The sequence below is a fragment of the Miscanthus floridulus genome, chromosome 5 (genome assembly GCF_019320115.1).
Source record: "Miscanthus floridulus cultivar M001 chromosome 5, ASM1932011v1, whole genome shotgun sequence".
NCBI lineage: Eukaryota > Viridiplantae > Streptophyta > Magnoliopsida > Poales > Poaceae > Miscanthus > Miscanthus floridulus.
In genome coordinates this window covers 56,840,264-56,858,087 of record NC_089584.1, presented here as the reverse complement: position 1 = coordinate 56,858,087, position 17,824 = coordinate 56,840,264, and the positions used below count along the sequence as shown (strand labels likewise).

At 43.1% G+C, this 17,824-nt stretch overlaps 1 protein-coding gene and 1 pseudogene across 1 annotated transcript; both read left to right on the top strand.

Annotated features, from left to right (window-relative positions):
* The first annotated feature begins 821 nt into the window (after positions 1–821).
* Positions 822–3,507, top strand: LOC136454663 (uncharacterized; annotated as a pseudogene).
* Positions 3,508–7,494: 3,987 nt separating this feature from the next.
* LOC136449989 (asparagine--tRNA ligase, cytoplasmic 1-like) lies at positions 7,495–11,337 on the top strand. Its single transcript, XM_066450235.1, has 6 exons — positions 7,495–8,079; positions 8,654–9,247; positions 9,379–9,629; positions 9,721–9,850; positions 10,030–10,088; positions 10,882–11,337. Exons 1-6 carry the CDS (start codon positions 7,612–7,614, stop codon positions 11,063–11,065), a joined length of 1,686 nt encoding a protein of 561 aa, XP_066306332.1. The 5' UTR covers positions 7,495–7,611; the 3' UTR covers positions 11,066–11,337.
* Positions 11,338–17,824: the final 6,487 nt, after the last annotated feature.

Genomic DNA, 17,824 nt, shown 5'->3' with positions numbered 1-17,824 from the left:
ACTAGGTCTTTCTCTAAGGCGCTAGGAGCACAATGACCGTTGTCATTTTCCTTAGGCAATGTAGGATGCCATGTATGCTATGTCTATGATTTAGGCCTGTGACGCATGGTTTGCACATATTAATTATTCAGAGGTGATTTAGTTCAATGCAGCCATGTGGTTATTTCAGATGTGAGTTGTCGTTCATCTACCTTACCCTATAATACACCAGTTAGAATAAATCTACAGCTACACAACAAATATCTGCTCTACAATCATGACCTATGCTACGTACACACCTATGAATACACTCAGAAAATATAACACTATCAAAACGAATGCACCGGATTATCTCTTAGCCATTCTCTCTCATTACTCATCCAAATCCGACGACTCCTGCTCAGTGTGTCTGCCCTCCTTTGTCATCCCATGGACCTCCACCCGCTCCCAGCGCCCACGTCCGCTTACCGCAGGGCACGGTTTGATTCCTCAGCGCCGTCTCTTTTTTGCGGAAAGAAAAAATAATACCGCCTCTCCCTCTCTCTCTCTCTCCCCCCAGAGGCGGCGGCAGGCACAGGGCCATCTCCATCTTCCCTGGCGGCGTCTTGGCAAGCGCCCCTCCAAGGTCACGTGCAGACTCCGTCTTCCCCGACGAGTGAGCTACGCCCCCACGACGGCCCCGGCCGGCGCCCCTCCAAGGATCCGCACGGCCTCTCCGTCACCAGGTACGCTCGCCCCTTGGTCGTCCCTTCCAGTTGTGCCAAACCGAGCACCTAAACCCTAACTTACTATTTGTGCTCGGATCTGATCTGACTACCGCAGCAACAGCCGTGGGTGCTGAAATGAAGGAGGTGGTGCTTCACATGTATGACGTGACCAACAACGACTCCGAGAAGATGAACAACACCATCATCCAGATCAACTGCATCTTCAAGGACCGCATTGGCCTCGACGGCATCTTCCACAGCGCCGTGCAGGTAGTGGGTCTAGCTCCCCTCTCCCCATTCCCTCACCACCCGCTCAGATCCCAGGGAGCAACAGCTTCTCCAGATCCCTAAATCTCACGCCATTTCTTGAACCCCTCAACACAGGTCTATGGTGAGGACGAGTGGCCGTTCGGGTTCTGCGAGACCGGCAGCGGCGTGTTCAGTTGCCCCGTGGGGAAGAACCCCATGTACACCTACCGGGAGAGCATCGTCCTCGGGGAGACTAAGAGTGCGGCATCGCCGTCGTGAACTGGATACTGCGGGAGCTCAGCCGCGAGTGGCCGGGCCACTCATACGACCTTCTCTCCAAGAATTGTAACCATTTCTGCGACGTGTTCTGCGAGAGGCTCGGCGTCCCCAAGCTCCCAGGTAAGGACCACGGAGGGGAATTCCATTGTTTTCTTCTTCTGAATGGCGACAACCTGTGCAAGGTGTATCTCATAGTGGCATTATGTACAATTCTAGAGTTCAAAAAAAACACACTGTGTCCTCGAATTGGAAGGAAGATTGCAGGCTCTGATTTAGATGGCGATTTACATTCTTGCTAGGAAAGGAATGAGCAAACTTAATGAACAAATGTGTGAACTGAACATTGCAAATAAAGCATGTGTTTGCTACCACTGAAGTATTGAGCAAATGTATGAAACTGAGTGCTGCTAGCTCTAAGACTCAACTTTGGAGCATAAGACCAAGTACAACACAGACGTTTAGCAGGCTCTTAGAGGCAGTTTCATTGTTTTCCTTGCCACTATGGACCTGAGCACAAGATCATGTGTGGGCGACTGGGCGTTGCCACTTGACGAGGTTTTTGATGCCTGCCTTGAAACTTACGTGCGAGACGGATGTCTCCCAATAACAGTAATTAGCTTAATTATTTCATTACCTTAGCAAAATCGTTTAGTTTCCATTTGAGACAAAGGCTCTTTTATGTTTGCTTCATGATTCATGTCCTAATGCGCCTACTTGTGTGACAATTTGAAGAGGCTGAAGATTCCTGTAGGTCAAGTCGTTGCTACTCATTTCTGATCATAATGTTTAATCATTGATTTTTTGTCTATGTTGCTAGCACTAGCAGCCTAGCATGATTGTGTTAGGTAGGTTTGAAATGCCATGAACTTACTCTTTTATTATTCTGTCTAACCTTGCAGGTTGGGTTAATCGCTTTGCCAACGCCGGTGATACCGCTGTGGTTGTTGTTGAGAGCACAGCAGTTAAGGTAATTTCAGAATCTGTTGCTGTGATACAATTTGCTATCTCCAATTTACTTAATCCTAGCATGAACTTATGATTGCTTCCGGCTGGACTTGATTTTTTTTTATTGTTAATGTACTCACGATCGGTTCCAATTTAAGCCTATCATAAAACATCTCTTTCACATAACTATATATTTAGTATCAGCTAAGTTAGTGGTTTTCTGCTGGTGTCCTGAGATAGTTGGTGAATGGTGAATTGGAACAACAGTGCGGTGGTAAGATAGAGGAGAGCAAGGGGGAGGACGCAGCAGCAGCCGCAGAGGAAGTGAAGCCATGAAGAAGCATTTGAGTTTGCTCCATGCCATAGGTGTCTGCAGTATCTAGCTAGGCTAGATGTTCCCTTAGATTTTTGGTGTAAAATCTGATGGATGAATCACTCACTGCCTACACTAACTCTCCTTATAGAATACATAACCTAATATTCTTGTGTTTCCTTATTCTTACATAACCTGAGTGAAGTTTTATTCTTTAATCTTATACTTTTGGCTTTTGACATTATTATTTTCCTCTAGAAAAAAATCATGAGTTGACCTTTGGTGGTGTAGGTCTGGCAGCTCCATGAGTTGACCTTCAACAAGACGGTGTCGACATTGACCAGCTCAAGGTACACCTATGGCCCTTATTTCATTATATTTTTTTTTGTCGACATTGAGCAGCTGAACATTGATGTCATATCCTGCTTGCTTGCATAATGTTTTTTTTGGTTGAGTAAATAGCTTTACTGAATTTGTGGTACGTGTACTAGATAGGTCTAGCTAACTAACCGTTATATTTCACTGATCACTGGATGGAATACTTCACTTTCCTATTATCTTGTTTCTTGCATTTACAGTATGAGATGATTGTTCACGCAGGCGCAACTAGGGAGCACTGTTTTCCTTTGATCAATATATTTGTCCACTTGATTGTCTATAGGTGACTGCTAGCCAGGAGACATATTTTTCTACTTGATTGTCTTTGATGAAATTTAAGTTTTGTCAGCTCATATTTTTGGATGTTTTAATTTGTATGTTCAAACGCCGCCGTAGCATTAGCACGGGCATCGGTGATGAAGAAATTGCCTACGTTTGGACAGAATGGTTCCGGAACAAAATACCATTGTAATGAAATAATAAGTTATTTGAACCTATTTATACCTGGTAAACTGATGGAGTTCTTAACGAAAAAAGAAATGAAAAAAAAACTTATGTTGTGCACTTATGTTGGTTCTTTTGTTTCAAATTCAGGATGGGAACGATCCTAGGAGTGTTCTTTGTCTCCAGGCACTTGCAATAACATGGATGAAATGATCGATTCATGGAAGGAGTTCAGGAAAGTTATGATTCGAAAATTTGTTACTTCAATCCATCAGTCAATTCAAACATTTGAGGATGGTTATGAAATTTTATATATGACCATGTATATAATTTGGAAAACTGTATATAATCCGGAAAACTATAGAAAACTATCGTTGTTTGGTTGTTTTCATGTGCACCCTGAAATAAAGCCGTGGCGTTAGCACGGGCACTATACTAGTTAGGCTAGGAGGAGAAGAACTAATTTGGCCGAAGCAACAAATACTATCCGTAATGTACATGTTTCTAACTTGGGGTTTATATATATATTTTGTCTTTGATTTTATTCAAGACACAACAGCTATTCAAAGCAATGATCATTTGGACCGCACTGAATGTGGAAGACTATGTAGAAGAGAGACATAATTTATGTTTTGTTGTCTCAGTGGTTAACATTATATTAAGAAAGAGAAATAAATTAAAAATTATTCATGATTATAATAAAAGGTATTTATCTTGGATTTTTATGTCATCATACCATAACTTGATAGATTAGAATGTTATAATAAATTTATGGCTTAATAATTTTCGTTAATCTATATATTTAATATAATGTCTAAAGCTAACATTATATTCTTTAATTGTATATGATTTTTTTATAGACACGTGCTTGATGCACAAGGTTCTAAATCTCTAACTATAGCTACCACCGTCTCTGGCTATAACTGTTAAAGAAGGATTTAACTTTTTTATGTACAATTTAGATATTAGTTCTCGTTATAGCCATATATTTAGGGGGTGTTTAGGACTGCTCCGCTCTCATTTTTGCAACTCCATTCCAGCTCCGTGTTGCCAAACACTCTCAACTCTAAGAACTGTACTCTAAGAAAAAAGTGAAACTAGAGGCCAACTTTACGTTTTTTCTAGAGTACCTCAAGAGGTACTTCAATTTTTAGAGTTTTGTATCCTCACATGAAGTTGTAAGGTAATTACCCACCTTACCGCTCATTAATGGCATATTACTTTCCCCTAATCGCTTCCCCTACCCGTATGCCGATGAAACCACCGCGATTGCGACCCTTCCCCTCGCACCGCCGTTCTCCTCTACGCTTGCCGCCGTGACAAGGAGATGTTGCTTCTGACGACTCTGATGAGTTGGCGTTGCACGTACGGTATGCGCTAGAGCACTAGCGTGTCGGTGAGCTATCATGGCGGCTACCGCCCATCTATCACCGTGCGTACGTCGTCGTCCTACGCACGCGCACGCCTGTCGTGGCGGTGGCGGTGTTCAGGTGCTGGGCTCGGACGTGGTCACCGCCTAATACGATGTCTGTCGTCCTACTTCTCGCCCGCTCATTAGGACTTGTGTGCGCACACAATCGAACTCCCATGTGCGGGGCTGATCGAGCTGACGCGCACACAGACCCGCTGTTCATGGCTAACACGGCATCGTCTTGCGCGCGCCGCCCTGAGGCAACGCCTCTTGATAGCGTCCGAGATACAGCAGAGCTGGTGGTTGCGGCCTCGCCATCGACTTCGTGCTGAGACGGCAGCGGGTCGTCAGCTCACGATAAGCGTTCGTTGGTGTCCAAGCCCCACTACATCGCCATCTACAATGGAGATGGAGCCCTCACAGGCCATGCTTCTCGTGCTTTCATGGCTAGGAACGAGATCCTCTACAGTCGATCTGACTAACTGCTCTCTACAGTGGAGGGATCTACGCCGTCCGTTCCATCCAAAGGACATCTCACGGTCCTCGTGTAGCAGGCTGTATGACATAGGCCCAAGTAGGCCCTTGCAGTATGCGACTCAGTCTGTCCAGTCCACCGCCGTCGCCACTCGGTCCTTCCCCTCCATCGCTGTCTCTCCCGTGAGCACATGCATCTCACCGACGAGCAGGGAAGCCATGTCACCGCTGCCATAGCCGCCTGCCTCGCGAACTTGCTCGACCTTGCCGCTGCGCTGCCGCTGGGCTCTAGTGATGAGACCACGGTGGCCGCGGCTTCCACGCCTGTCGTCTCGATCCCGTGCGGCCGAGCCCCCGCACGTAGGAGAGGAACAGGAGCGCGTGCGCTTGCTTCTTCCCGCATGTGTGTCATCGCTGCAGCGCCGCCCTACACCACTTCCTGTATCGCGTGCCACCATCATCGCCCATGAACCTTGCTCATGCATGATCACCCGGCGCCGCCTATGGAGCTCGCACGTGTTGGATGACGCCGCTGCACGCGGAGCTCGTAGCTGCCCTGCCTCGGTACCCGCATGTGCCCCGTCTCGTGCGTGGCCGCTCCGTCGCATGCAGAGCTCGTGACTACCGTGTCGTGAGTCGCGCGCGGCTGTGCCGTCGCGTCCGGAGCTCGCGGACACCCCTCCTCGGCTCGCCGAGGCTACGGAGCTCGCTCGTGGCCGGCGACATCTACACGGACTTCGTCGACTCGGGGGGCCACATCTTCGGTTCTTCGCCAAGGCCGCTGTTGGCGGAGCACTCCGTGGACGACTCGGTCCTTCAACTCCACCACCATCTTTCTCGTGCATAACTGACCTCCAGCCCCTGTCGTACATCCTGCTAGACGAGGACCGTGAGATGGCCTTTCGACGGAACGGACAGCGTAGATCTCTCGACTGCAGGGGATCTCGTCCCCATGGCCATGCTTGCCATGCTCATCAGATGTGAGGTCATGGGACGATTATGGTCTTTGTTTAATTTTCTATCATTTATAGTTTATGGAAACTTATTTGTATTCGAATTATGGTCTCTATTAATTTTCTATTTTTTTCGAAAAATATCAAGTGTAATTTCAATCGGGAGTATAATGTATCATTTGTTTGAAAACAACTCATTTCTAAAGCTAGAGCTATGCTGTGTGCCAAACAGTATCACCTGTTCCACAAACTCCATGGTGGAGTTCAGGGAGCGGAGCTGCAAAACGGAAGCATAGCTGAAAAAACACCCCCTTGCTATCTTTTTCGAGGTAGATGCCTAACGCCGCGTTTGGCTGGCTGGCCAGCGCTCTCACAATGGCACTGTTCACGTGAACAGTGTTCCCAGATAGAACAGTATTTTTCCCTCACAACAATCAGCCGGAATAGTATTTTGACTTATTTTTTAGTCCTGCCGAACAGGCCCTAAATGTCTTACATGGAGATTTATGTGTATTTTGATTTGTTAAAATAAAGAAACAAGAATATGGTTCCTTTCCAATTATCTGTGGCAGACAGGTTTAATTCCACACAAGTGTCATCGTATATGTTCGATTGCTCGTATAAGCTGGCTTATCAGATATAGTACGATATTTTTCTATTTCAATAAAATAGTCATATAAATCAGCATAGGTGGCTTAACGAGCAACCAAAACATAGGTCTTATTCGTCTTACCCCATATTCGACTTGTTTGACTTCTTTTTTCAGGCAGAACAGTGTTTTTCTCTTCCAACAATTTAGCTGGAACAGTGTTTTTTAGTCAGTTTCAGCTAAGTTTTAGACCAGCGAACAGAGCCATAGGCTCGCTCAAGATTCCTACGAAGATAGAACAGACTCACGGAAATTTTCAGCCATTATTACTATTGATTGATTTTATTTCAGAAAAATACAGTTGTGACTTATAATCCACGATCGTTTATCACCGAGCGAAGCGCCCACGGTACCAAAACCACACTTAAAAAAAAACACACAGGCCCACACGGCCACAAATACTCGCAACCACACGATACCAAAACCACACTTTGGCCTCGTTTAGATTGCGAAAAAATTTGAAACCGATAAATAGTAGCACTTTCGTCTTATTTGACAAATATTGTCCAATCGTGGACCAACTAGGCTCAAAAGATTCATCTCGTGATTTTAAACTAAACTGTGTAATTAGTTATTTTTTTTACCTACATTTAATACTCCATGCAAGCAGTTAAAAATTAATATGATAGAGAGAGAGTGAAAAAACTTAGAATTTAGATGGCATCTATACAAGGCCTTTAAAAAAAACACACAGGCCCACACGGCCACAAATACTCGCAACCACAATTTAAGCCAAGCCAAACCCTAAGAAACCCCATCTCACCCCCTCCAGTCCCCCCGGCCCCCGCCGCCGCCGCAGCCCAGAGCACCCCCACCGCCTCCCGGTCCCCATGGCTTGCGACGCCGCTGCGGCGGCGATGGCCGCGGCTTCCTTCTGCGACGACCTTGAGCCCGCCACCGCGCGCACCCGCATCCGTGATGTCCTTGCCGCAGGCTCCGCGCGTGCTGGGGACCGCGTCGTGGTCGGGGGGTGGGTCCGGACGGGCCGGGAGCAGGGGAAGGGCTCCTTCGCCTTCCTGGAGCTCAGCGACGGCTCCTGCGCCGCCACGCTTCAGGTCATCGTCGACGCCGCCGTGCACCCGCTCGCGCGCCTCACCGCCACCGGGACCTCCGTGCTCGTCGAGGGCGAGATCAAGGAGCCGCCCGAGGGGACCAAGCAGAACGTCGAGCTCAAGGTCAGCCGCGTGCTTGACGTCGGCGAGGTCGATGCCGCCGTCTACCCGCTGCCCAAGGGCAAGGTCAAACTCACGCTCGAGAAACTCAGGGACGTCGTTCATCTCCGTTCGCGCACTAACACGGTGCGTCCCTTTCCGTTTTTTCTTCTTCCGTCTTGATCTATTTAGCCTTATTTATATGCACTGTGGCTCGTGGATGCCCAGATCTTGCAATTCTAGAATGGCTCAGCAAAATTGGTGCTTGGATTTGTCAGTTCTATGGATCGATTGCCTAGGAAAAATACTCACTCTTGCGGCTTATATATACGCCCCAACTTCTGAGAGTTATACATTTATATCTGTGTATCTATAAAGCTCTTCCTTTCACTTACGAGTATTTACCACAAATGGTTCATCTGCCTCCCTGCAATTTTTTGAATTAGGAACTTTAAATGCATAGACATGTGGAATGTTAAACTTTAATCACTCATTTATTCTCTTTATTAAAAAAAGAAGTTCTTGGGTGTAAGGATGTACTGGCACCATGGTATTTGTTTCTTCTTGCCATTTCTCAGTAATACTTTGACGTGCTGTGTGAGTTCTGGTATGTGAATCTGTGTTATGTTGTATTCCATTCTTTTCAAATCTTGCAGTTCCTATCCTCATAGGTGTACCAATTTTATTTCTTTTACTCCTACCACAAAAACTATTTTTGCAGATTGGAGCTGTTGCCAGGATTAGGCACCAGTTAGCCTATGCATCACACACGTTCTTCGATGAGAATGGATTTCTCTATGTACATACACCAATAATAACTACGAGTGACTGTGAAGGTGCTGGTGAGATGTTCCAAGTGACAACTCTGTTTAGTCAGGCTGAAAAAACTGAGAAGGAATTGAGAGAGAACCCTGCACCATCTGATTCTGAAATTGAGGCAGCTAAATTTCTTGTCAAGGAAAGAGGTGATGTGGTCGCACAGCTTAAAGCTGTGAAAGCCAGCAAACAAGAGATATCAGCTGCTGTTGATGAGCTAAATAGGGCAAAGGAAATTGTTTCAAAACTGGAGGAGAGGTCCAAGTTAAAGCCTGGGATTCCACGCAGGGATGATGGTTCAATAGCTTTTGAAAATGACTTCTTCAAGCGTCAAGCTTTTTTGACTGTGTCTGGACAGCTTCAGGTTGAGACATATGCATGTTCTCTTAGTAGCGTTTATACCTTTGGACCAACATTCCGGGCAGAGAACTCACATACATCACGGCATTTGGCTGAGTTTTGGATGGTTGAACCGGAAATCGCATTCGCAAACTTGCAGGTAACTAAGCTGAATTGAATTTATCTTCAATTGCAGCTGAAATAACATTCCTCCTTGTGGTACAAAATACACAACTATGAAATTTAGTACAAACAGTTTTTGCAGTGATATTGTGCTTAACTGTTCTGCAGGATGACATGAACTGTGCAGAAAAATATGTACAGTACCTTTGCAAGTGGCTGCTTGACCATTGCTGGGAAGATATGGAGTTTATGGTGAAAAATTATGATAAGAATGCAATTGAACGCCTGGAGCTTGTTTCCTCGACTCCATTTGTGCGGATTTCGTATACAAAGGCTGTGGAGCTCTTGAAAAATGTTACGGACAAGAAGTTTGATAACAAAGTTGAATGGGGAATTGATTTAGCCTCTGAGCATGAAAGGTATCCACATTGGAATTTGTTTTCCTAATGTGTTCTTTTAACTTGATTGAGCCTTATTTAGAATCTCAATTCTTGTCATGAAATGTTGAAGGTATTTAACAGAGGATATATTTAAGAAGCCAGTGATTGTCTATAACTATCCGAAAGGAATAAAGGCGTTTTATATGAGGCTCAATGATGATGACAAGACGGTGGCTGCAATGGATGTTCTTGTGCCTAAGGTATAGATAAACTTCTCATATATCAAACCTGTTGCTGGTACCAGTGCACATGTGCACTCCATGAGTGGGCAGCGAACGATTTAGGCATTTTTGAGCCACTGGAATATCCATTTATGTAATTGCTGGTTTTACCTTGTTTATATTTATATTCATTTTTGTGCTGGAATGTTTATTTCAAGGTCGGTGAATTGATTGGTGGAAGCCAAAGGGAGGAACGGCTAGATGTTCTGAAACAGAGGTATGTGCTATGCTCAGCTTAAAGGTTAAGGCATTATTTTTTTGGTGTTGTCTTGTTTGACAGTATTCAACTTAAACTTGAGGAAACATATTGTATTGCTACTCATCATACTCTCGAAGTAATCTGCATTTGGATTTTATGCAATGTTTGCTACTCTGTCTGAGTTGAGTACCATTGATAGCAAGGCAACACAGGTTAAATGTGATGCCAAGCATTCCAAACTACTGTTGTATATGATATTATTTTATTGCTCACCTGATATCTGCTGTAAAAAAAAGGTGGCACCTAGCTCTAGGTGTTTTGTCTAGGCTCTATTTCAAAGTTGAGATGTCTTTGGCTTATGTATGCTTGAAAATGAGGCAAATCAGAGATGGAAGATGAAACCATTGTATTACTCGTGGCCTAGGTGCTAGGCGGTGCTGCAACTAGGTGTTTTGTCTAGTCTTTGTTTCAATGTTGAGGTGTCTTTGGCTTGATTTATGCTTGAAAATGAGGCAAATCAGAGATGGAAGATGAAACCATTATATTACTCATGTGGTTTACCATTATATTACTCATGGATGGTTGATTGTTTCATTTGTTTTCTGAAATGCTATATTTCCTTTTTTTAGCATGGCATTACTAACAATCAATAGAAAGTACAAACACTGCCATGGCACTGGGTGGAACCTGACAGCCTGCTTAGTGCCTAGCTTATGTTGAAACACCAGCATTTTCCAGCATATGTATCTTTTACCATTCTACTAGTTTTCATCTACCTAGCTAGGGATAATACGACAAATTTATTTGACAGGATACTTGATGCTGGCTTGCCTTTGGAACCCTATGAATGGTACTTGGACCTCCGCCGCTTTGGATCTGTAAAGCACAGTGGCTTTGGGTTGGGTTTTGAAAGGATGATTCTTTTTGCAACCGGAATGGAGAACATCAGAGATGTTATACCCTTCCCAAGGTACCCAGGGAGGGCTGATCTGTGACCTTTGGAGAACTTGGTTAAACAGATGCGAGTTGAATTCAACATGCTACTAGTGATTTTGAGATGTTTTCACCGTTAAGTTCCTACTTTGCACATTTTAGGTATATTGGAGTACACTGGTAGGGTTGTCAAATGTCATGTAATTCTGTGTGTATTTTATTTGCATCTGCAGGGTGCGATTGATCAACCTTTTGTCTTTTGCCATAGTTGTGTTCAACAGGCAATGTTTTCTAAAAAAGAAAAAACAAGTCAAAAGTTTGACCGTTTAATTAATTGACAGTTGTCACTGTAAGGGATGTGAGTTTGGGTTATTTAGGGTAAAGTTAATATTTTTGTACGGATTATATTATGAAGTACTGTGCTGCCGATTTGAAGCTCAAATAATTGGCAAGTTAGTCTAAAGTCTAAACTCTGGGCATGATTGGAACGAAGGAACAATAAAACGGAGGAAAGGAAAAAAAAAAGTAAAGGGATGGGAGTAAAACTATAAAATAGAGGAAATGGAAAATGCAGGAACGAATGTTTATTGGTGTTTTTAAAAACATTTGAAGAGGTGGTGTTTTTTAACATGTAAAGAGGTGTTTGGAACGCATGAATACGAGCACTGGAACTAGGATAGCTTGTAAATCCTATATCTCAGTTAGTGCTCATTACATGTAAATTACTACAAACTGATGGTGTTTCTCTTTCCTAATATCTACCTAGATGAATGTCGAGCTGTTAGATCTTTCGTAATATCTATGGATGGATTCGGATGGCAGAAAATTTGAATTATCCAATATTCGTATTCGATTTTAGCTAAATATGGATATCCGTATTCGTATCCGTTTTAATATGGATGTCTAAATGGATGTATTCGTATTTGAATTATAAATCCGGATTCGGATTCGCATATCTGAATTCACACCGGATACGGATGTGGAACCGGATACTATCCGTATCTGCAGTGCTCAGTGAAACGATTTTTTAGCTTCCAACGACGCCTGGCCACTCGCGCCATGGCGCCTAGCCTCGCGCGCAAAATCCAGCCCCCCCCCCCCCTTCCTTATCCTTCCCGACTCACCTCATTAGTCTTCCCCATTCGGCCATTCTTGGATTCTCCTCCAAATTTCTCCATAGCTTGTAGCTCCCTTGCACTCGCATTGCATCTCCCCTAACCCTACCTTTGTGGCGGCGGTGGCGCGACGGGAGCCTCCTGACTGAAGCATCCCCCGAAGCTCCGCTCCCACTCCAGCACTCCTAGTCCCAGCTCTGCAACTGCAATCCCTGGTTGTCGCCGGCCTTGACTTCACCTTCGTCGACCACCATCTGGTAAGCCTCTGCCTTTTTCTGGGAAGCAAGATTTTTTATGACCAAGCAAGTCAAATATTGAGAAAAAATGAGGAGGGAGTCTATGTCTGCATCATAGGTGCACAATCTCTCTGTGATTTGAAGGTGACTTTTCTAATTTTGTGTATTCTTTTGTGAACATAGTGCTTTGTAATCATTGGCCTGCATGTGAAATTGTTGCATCTACTTCTTCTTAGTGGTTGCTTTTTGTGAAATATTTGACATCAAGTGGTTATGTACTACATTTAAGAAATAGCTCATGATTGCAACAAGATGACTGAATAAGATATGATCATTGCTGCATATATGCCTCTCCAATATTTAACCTTGTGTTATACAGGACTAGCCAACTAAGTCATTGAGAACCATGGTTTCAAGAAACACAAGGTCATCAAGAAATAATGAGGTATATTCACTGAGATCGGCACCAGCAACCCAATCTATCAAAATTTGCAGCCTTATCAATGATATTTTTGTTTCTTGCAGAGATCAGCACTAACTGAGAATGAAAGAGAGCTAAATGACAGCGTCAATGTGAATGCTAGTGAGGCTGACAAAGAAGCAAGTGGTGCAGCTCAGACTGAAACTGAGTCCCCAACAGGGTTGTAATTCAGCCCTCAAAATCAAGCAAGCGAAGAAGAAAACTTCACCAGTTTGGAAGCATTTCAATGAGATATTTGTTGAAGAAAATGTGGATGACATGGTTATCAAGAAGGCAATGGCAGCATGCATGTATTGTGATGATGTTCTCCCAGCCCCAAGCAATCAAGGTACGACACGCCTATGGAATCATTACCATTCATTTCATGATGATGCCAAAGAGAAACCTAGCATAACAAAAAAGAGTTTGGATAATTGGAGGTATGATGGGAATAGTAGTATAAGAAAATACTATATTGCAATTATCATGCATGAGTATCCAATCAACTTTTGTGAGCATAAGTATACAAATGATTTTATTAGATCTTTGCGCCCATATTTCCCAATAATGGGCCGCAAGGGTAGTAGGACCAAGATTATAGAAATATTTTATAATGAAAAGAAAAAGCTCTTTTATCATTTTGCATCTCTTGACTGCCGGTTTAGCTGTACCATGAATATGTGGACTTCAAATCAGAATAAGGGGTACCTATGTGTAACTTGCCATTTCATTGATGATGAATGGAAGATACAAAAAAGGATTATAAACTTCATGCATCTTAAGGGAAGGCACACATGAACCAATTTGAGTGCTGCATTTTTGCAAAATATGACCTCATGGAACCTTGATCATAAATTGTTTGCCTTGACCTTAGATAATGCATCTTCAAATGATGTTTGTGTGGACACAGTCATTTCTACTCTTAATAGTCATGGTTCTGTACACTGTGCTGGCAAGTTCTTTCATGTAAGATGTGCTGCACACATTATTAATCTCATTGCTAGAGATGGTGTGAACACAATTTCAGTTGATATTGCAAATATTCGTGCATTAGTCATTATTGTCAAGAGCTCCCCTTTGCAACAAGAGGCATTTTCAAAGCTTGTTGTAGAACTGGGAGTAACAGAAAGAGGTCTTTCTTTAGATGTGGCCACTAGATGGAATTCAAGTTACTTAATGATAGCATATACTCTTCACTTTAAAAGTGTTTTTTAGAAGCTTGTGCTATGTTATCCTGACAAATATAGTTCACATGCTCCTGCAAGAGAGGAATGGGACCATGCTACAGCCCTGTGCTGCTGCTTGAAAATATCTTATGATGCCACTAAACTTCTCTTAGGGTCCCATTATCCAACAACAAACTTGTTCTTTTCTAAATTTTGTGAAATTAACCTCAAGATTATTGAGTGGCTGAAAAGCAATGATAAATTTGTTGTTTCTATGGCTAAGTCAACGAAGGAGAATTTTGATAAGTACTGGAATATGAGCAATATTGCTCTTGCTGTTGCATGCTTCTTGGATCCAAGGTACAAGATGAAGGTGGTTGAATTTTATTACAGTGAGATGTCAGATGATTACGGATTTGATGATATGTATGAGTTCAAGAAAATTCTGCAAAAAGCTTTATGACTCTTATGCCTCCAAGTATGGTTCTAGTGCAGCTAGCTTTGTGCAAGATTAAGTTCATTTCTAAGGGACAACACTGAACCTGTCTAAGAGCAGACTGACTTCGAGCAATACATCAAAGATCCATTGCTGACTTGGAAAGAAGGTGACTATTTTGACATTTTAAGCTGGTGGAAGACCCATAGTACAAAATATCCTATCCTTGGTCGACTTGCAAGGGATGTTTTAGTTATTCCTGCATCAACAGTAGCATCTGAATCAGCATTCAGTGCTGGAGGAAGAGCTAGTTGACAAGTATCGCAGCCGTTTGGATCCCTCAAGTTGTTGAGGCCCTTATTTTGATGAGGACATCACTACTTCATCGCATACAAGCCAAGTAGAGGAGAAGGTCTAGCATGGGCGTCCAATTCATCTTTTTCATGGTGGAAGCCCAGTCCAACTCAAGTTCGAGTCCTGGTTCGGGCTCCAAGGACCAGTCTGCCTTAAACTGGTCACTCAGGACGCATCCGGACACTCCGTTTTCGACGATCCATATATAGTTGGAAAGCTAATTTGATAAGGAAGCCAATCCAGGTGGTTTCACGTCAAAAGACCTTCGGAATCAACGGCAATCATCGAAACAAGTTAGCGTCCAGAATCTGCCAGGGTGCTGCTGACACCGTCTTTTGGTCCGTTGAACCGTGTATCATGTTTGGGCCCATTAGGGGGCGCGTCCAGGGGGGTGATGCCCAAGACTCTATAAATAGCAGCTGTCGCTCTCCTTAGGGTTTGGGTTTTGTTTAGTTCTTGATTTCCTCGTGAAACAGACATCGTTTTGCTGCAACTGCCGCCGTCAAGGCCACTTGCTGTGAACCAGGGCCCCAGTTTTTGATCTTATTCGCCTGTGGCGATTAGTCCTTTCGAATAAAGACTTGAACTCTTTCTTGATTTCATAAGCCTCATATTTATTTGCAATTTCAGATTGTGTTCATCCCATTCTTGCTTGTGTTCTCGATTCGCTTGCAGGAAAGCCTTCTCGGCGAGGTCAATCGCTGTTCGCGTGGTTGATAACCAACGGAGCAGTGGTGTAACGGTTGCGGGGGTCCGAATCAATCTTGGTTCGAAGCCTAGATCATGAACGTCCGAGTCTCCACCAATCGACGCTATCATACCTTTCGGAAGATTGGGCCTAGTCTACATCAAGTGGTATCAGAGACTTTGTTGCCCGTTAGGTATAACTTTGTTTTCCCCCTTTAGATTGTTACTGTTTTTGCATTACCTACAGTCCAGAAAAAGCCAAAAAAATATACAGTCGTCACATATTCCCTGTCATATAGCCTCATTGTACCGTGCAAGTTCGTCTCTGATTTGCGTTGTTGAGTTGTGCCCTAGATCAAGTTCTTGTTGCTGGTTTTAGATCGTTTTTAGTCCAGTTTATGTTTTCCCCTTTGTTTTTCATCATAATCCGTGAACACCTTCAAGTATTGCTGTGATTCCTTTGTATTCATCAAACCCTAGTCCACGCCATCTTATTTGTTACACTTGTCTTTATTGTTTTTATCAAATCCTTGCTATCATGACCAATTTTGCGTATATTGTTCCCGTTGTCCTCTAATTCGGAGTCCGTTCTTAAAACTGGTCTAGTTTTCGTATACGAACTTGGATTTTGACGTTCATATATCAAAATCGATCAGAAAAAATTTTTGGATCCGTCCATCCCTAGCTTTGTCAGGGGTTGAAGATTTTTATTTTGGTCAAAAAGTGGTCACAAGATCCTCTTTTCGTGGTCACAAGGTCTTTGTTGATTTCGAGCACGTCTTTTGGAAATTTCCACAGGCCACGTCTTTCACTTAGTTTAAGCTCATATTTTTTGTGGTTACTTCTTTTGTGCTCCTAAGTGAAGAAAAAATATCAAAAGAAGAAAAAGAAAAAGTCAAAGAATCCTAAAAAAACAACGACAGCCAAAAATAGAGAAAAAAAGAGGGGACAAAAGTGGAACAATATCTAGAGGAGCACATAGAGAGCGTTCATTTGAGCTGTGTTTGCGTGTGCTGATTTCTACCTTGTTCCTAATTATATTCTTGCTGTTCATATCACTTGATACATCTGGTACTTGAAACGTGAGTAGGCCAGCAACTAAGACAAGTACTTGGGATACTTATTCAGCTTTGCTATTCAGTTGTGAATTTTGTTATTCCTTGCTACTATATTGTGTCTGTCCAAGCTCCACTTTCTTCTAAACAAGTACAGGTTCGTCCTTGCAACTGTTACACTCAAGCTACAACGGTATCATAGTCACCTGACCGATTGCACCGCCTATTGCTTTGGTAAGAACACTTGTAAGACCAGTGGTAAGACGCTTGAGAGTTGAGTGCCTTATTTTTCCTTATCCACAACCTAAGTAGTTAGTAGGGATAATACTATTTGTGTTGTCTTTTTCTTTCTACTAACCATGTCAGAAAAGCCGAAGGCAGCAGGCTAAGGAAACGAGGATGCACCTATAGATTTTAATGACTGTGTTTCTAAGAATGAGCTTCGTGCCAGTTCTTGATGACAAGTTCAATGAGATCCTTCAACAAATCACCAATTTGGCCAAAAGGATTGAAGATATTGAACAACGACATCCTGAACCACGTCCTGAAGAAGAATGATGATGATCTCTCTGAGGAGGACGATGGCGACGCAGAGGCTAAAGCCGAAGCTCAACGACGTGCTGAGGATGCACGTAACCGTAATCGGTTGAACTTTAACCGACGTGGTATGGGAGGTAACAACCAAGGTAATAATGATCCTTTCTCCAAAACCAAGTTTAAGATACCTCATTTTTCTGGTTCTGCTGATCCTGAAGCATATTTAGATTGGGAGATGGCTAGTAGATAAAAAATTTAGCTCCCATCAAGTATCTGAAGAATATAGAGTTAGACTTGCTACTAGTGAGTTTACTAGTTTTGCTCTTTTTTGGTAGGAATGATATTTACAATAATGCTAATACTAATGCTAATGCTCAAATACCTCAAACCTAGGACTGTACTTAAACTGACTGAATGAAATCAAGATTTGTTCCTCCATACTATCGGTGTGATCTGCGATTAAAACTGCAACGTTTAAATCAAGGTAGTAAAACTATTGAAGGAATATTATCAAGGAGCTTTTAATTAGTCTAGCACGTAGTAACATACAAGAGGATGATATGGATAAGTATTCTAGATTTTTTAGGAGGTTTACGTCGTGAAATACAAGGATGTTCTTGACTATAAAGAATGGACTAGATTTTCCTAATTATATCATTATGCTATTAAAGTTGAAAGGGAAGTATAGGGACGACAACCTAGGCGATCCACGACTCCATCCGCGACTCCATCCTATTCCTTCACGTCCAACCGAAGGTGAGTAAATTTTCTAATA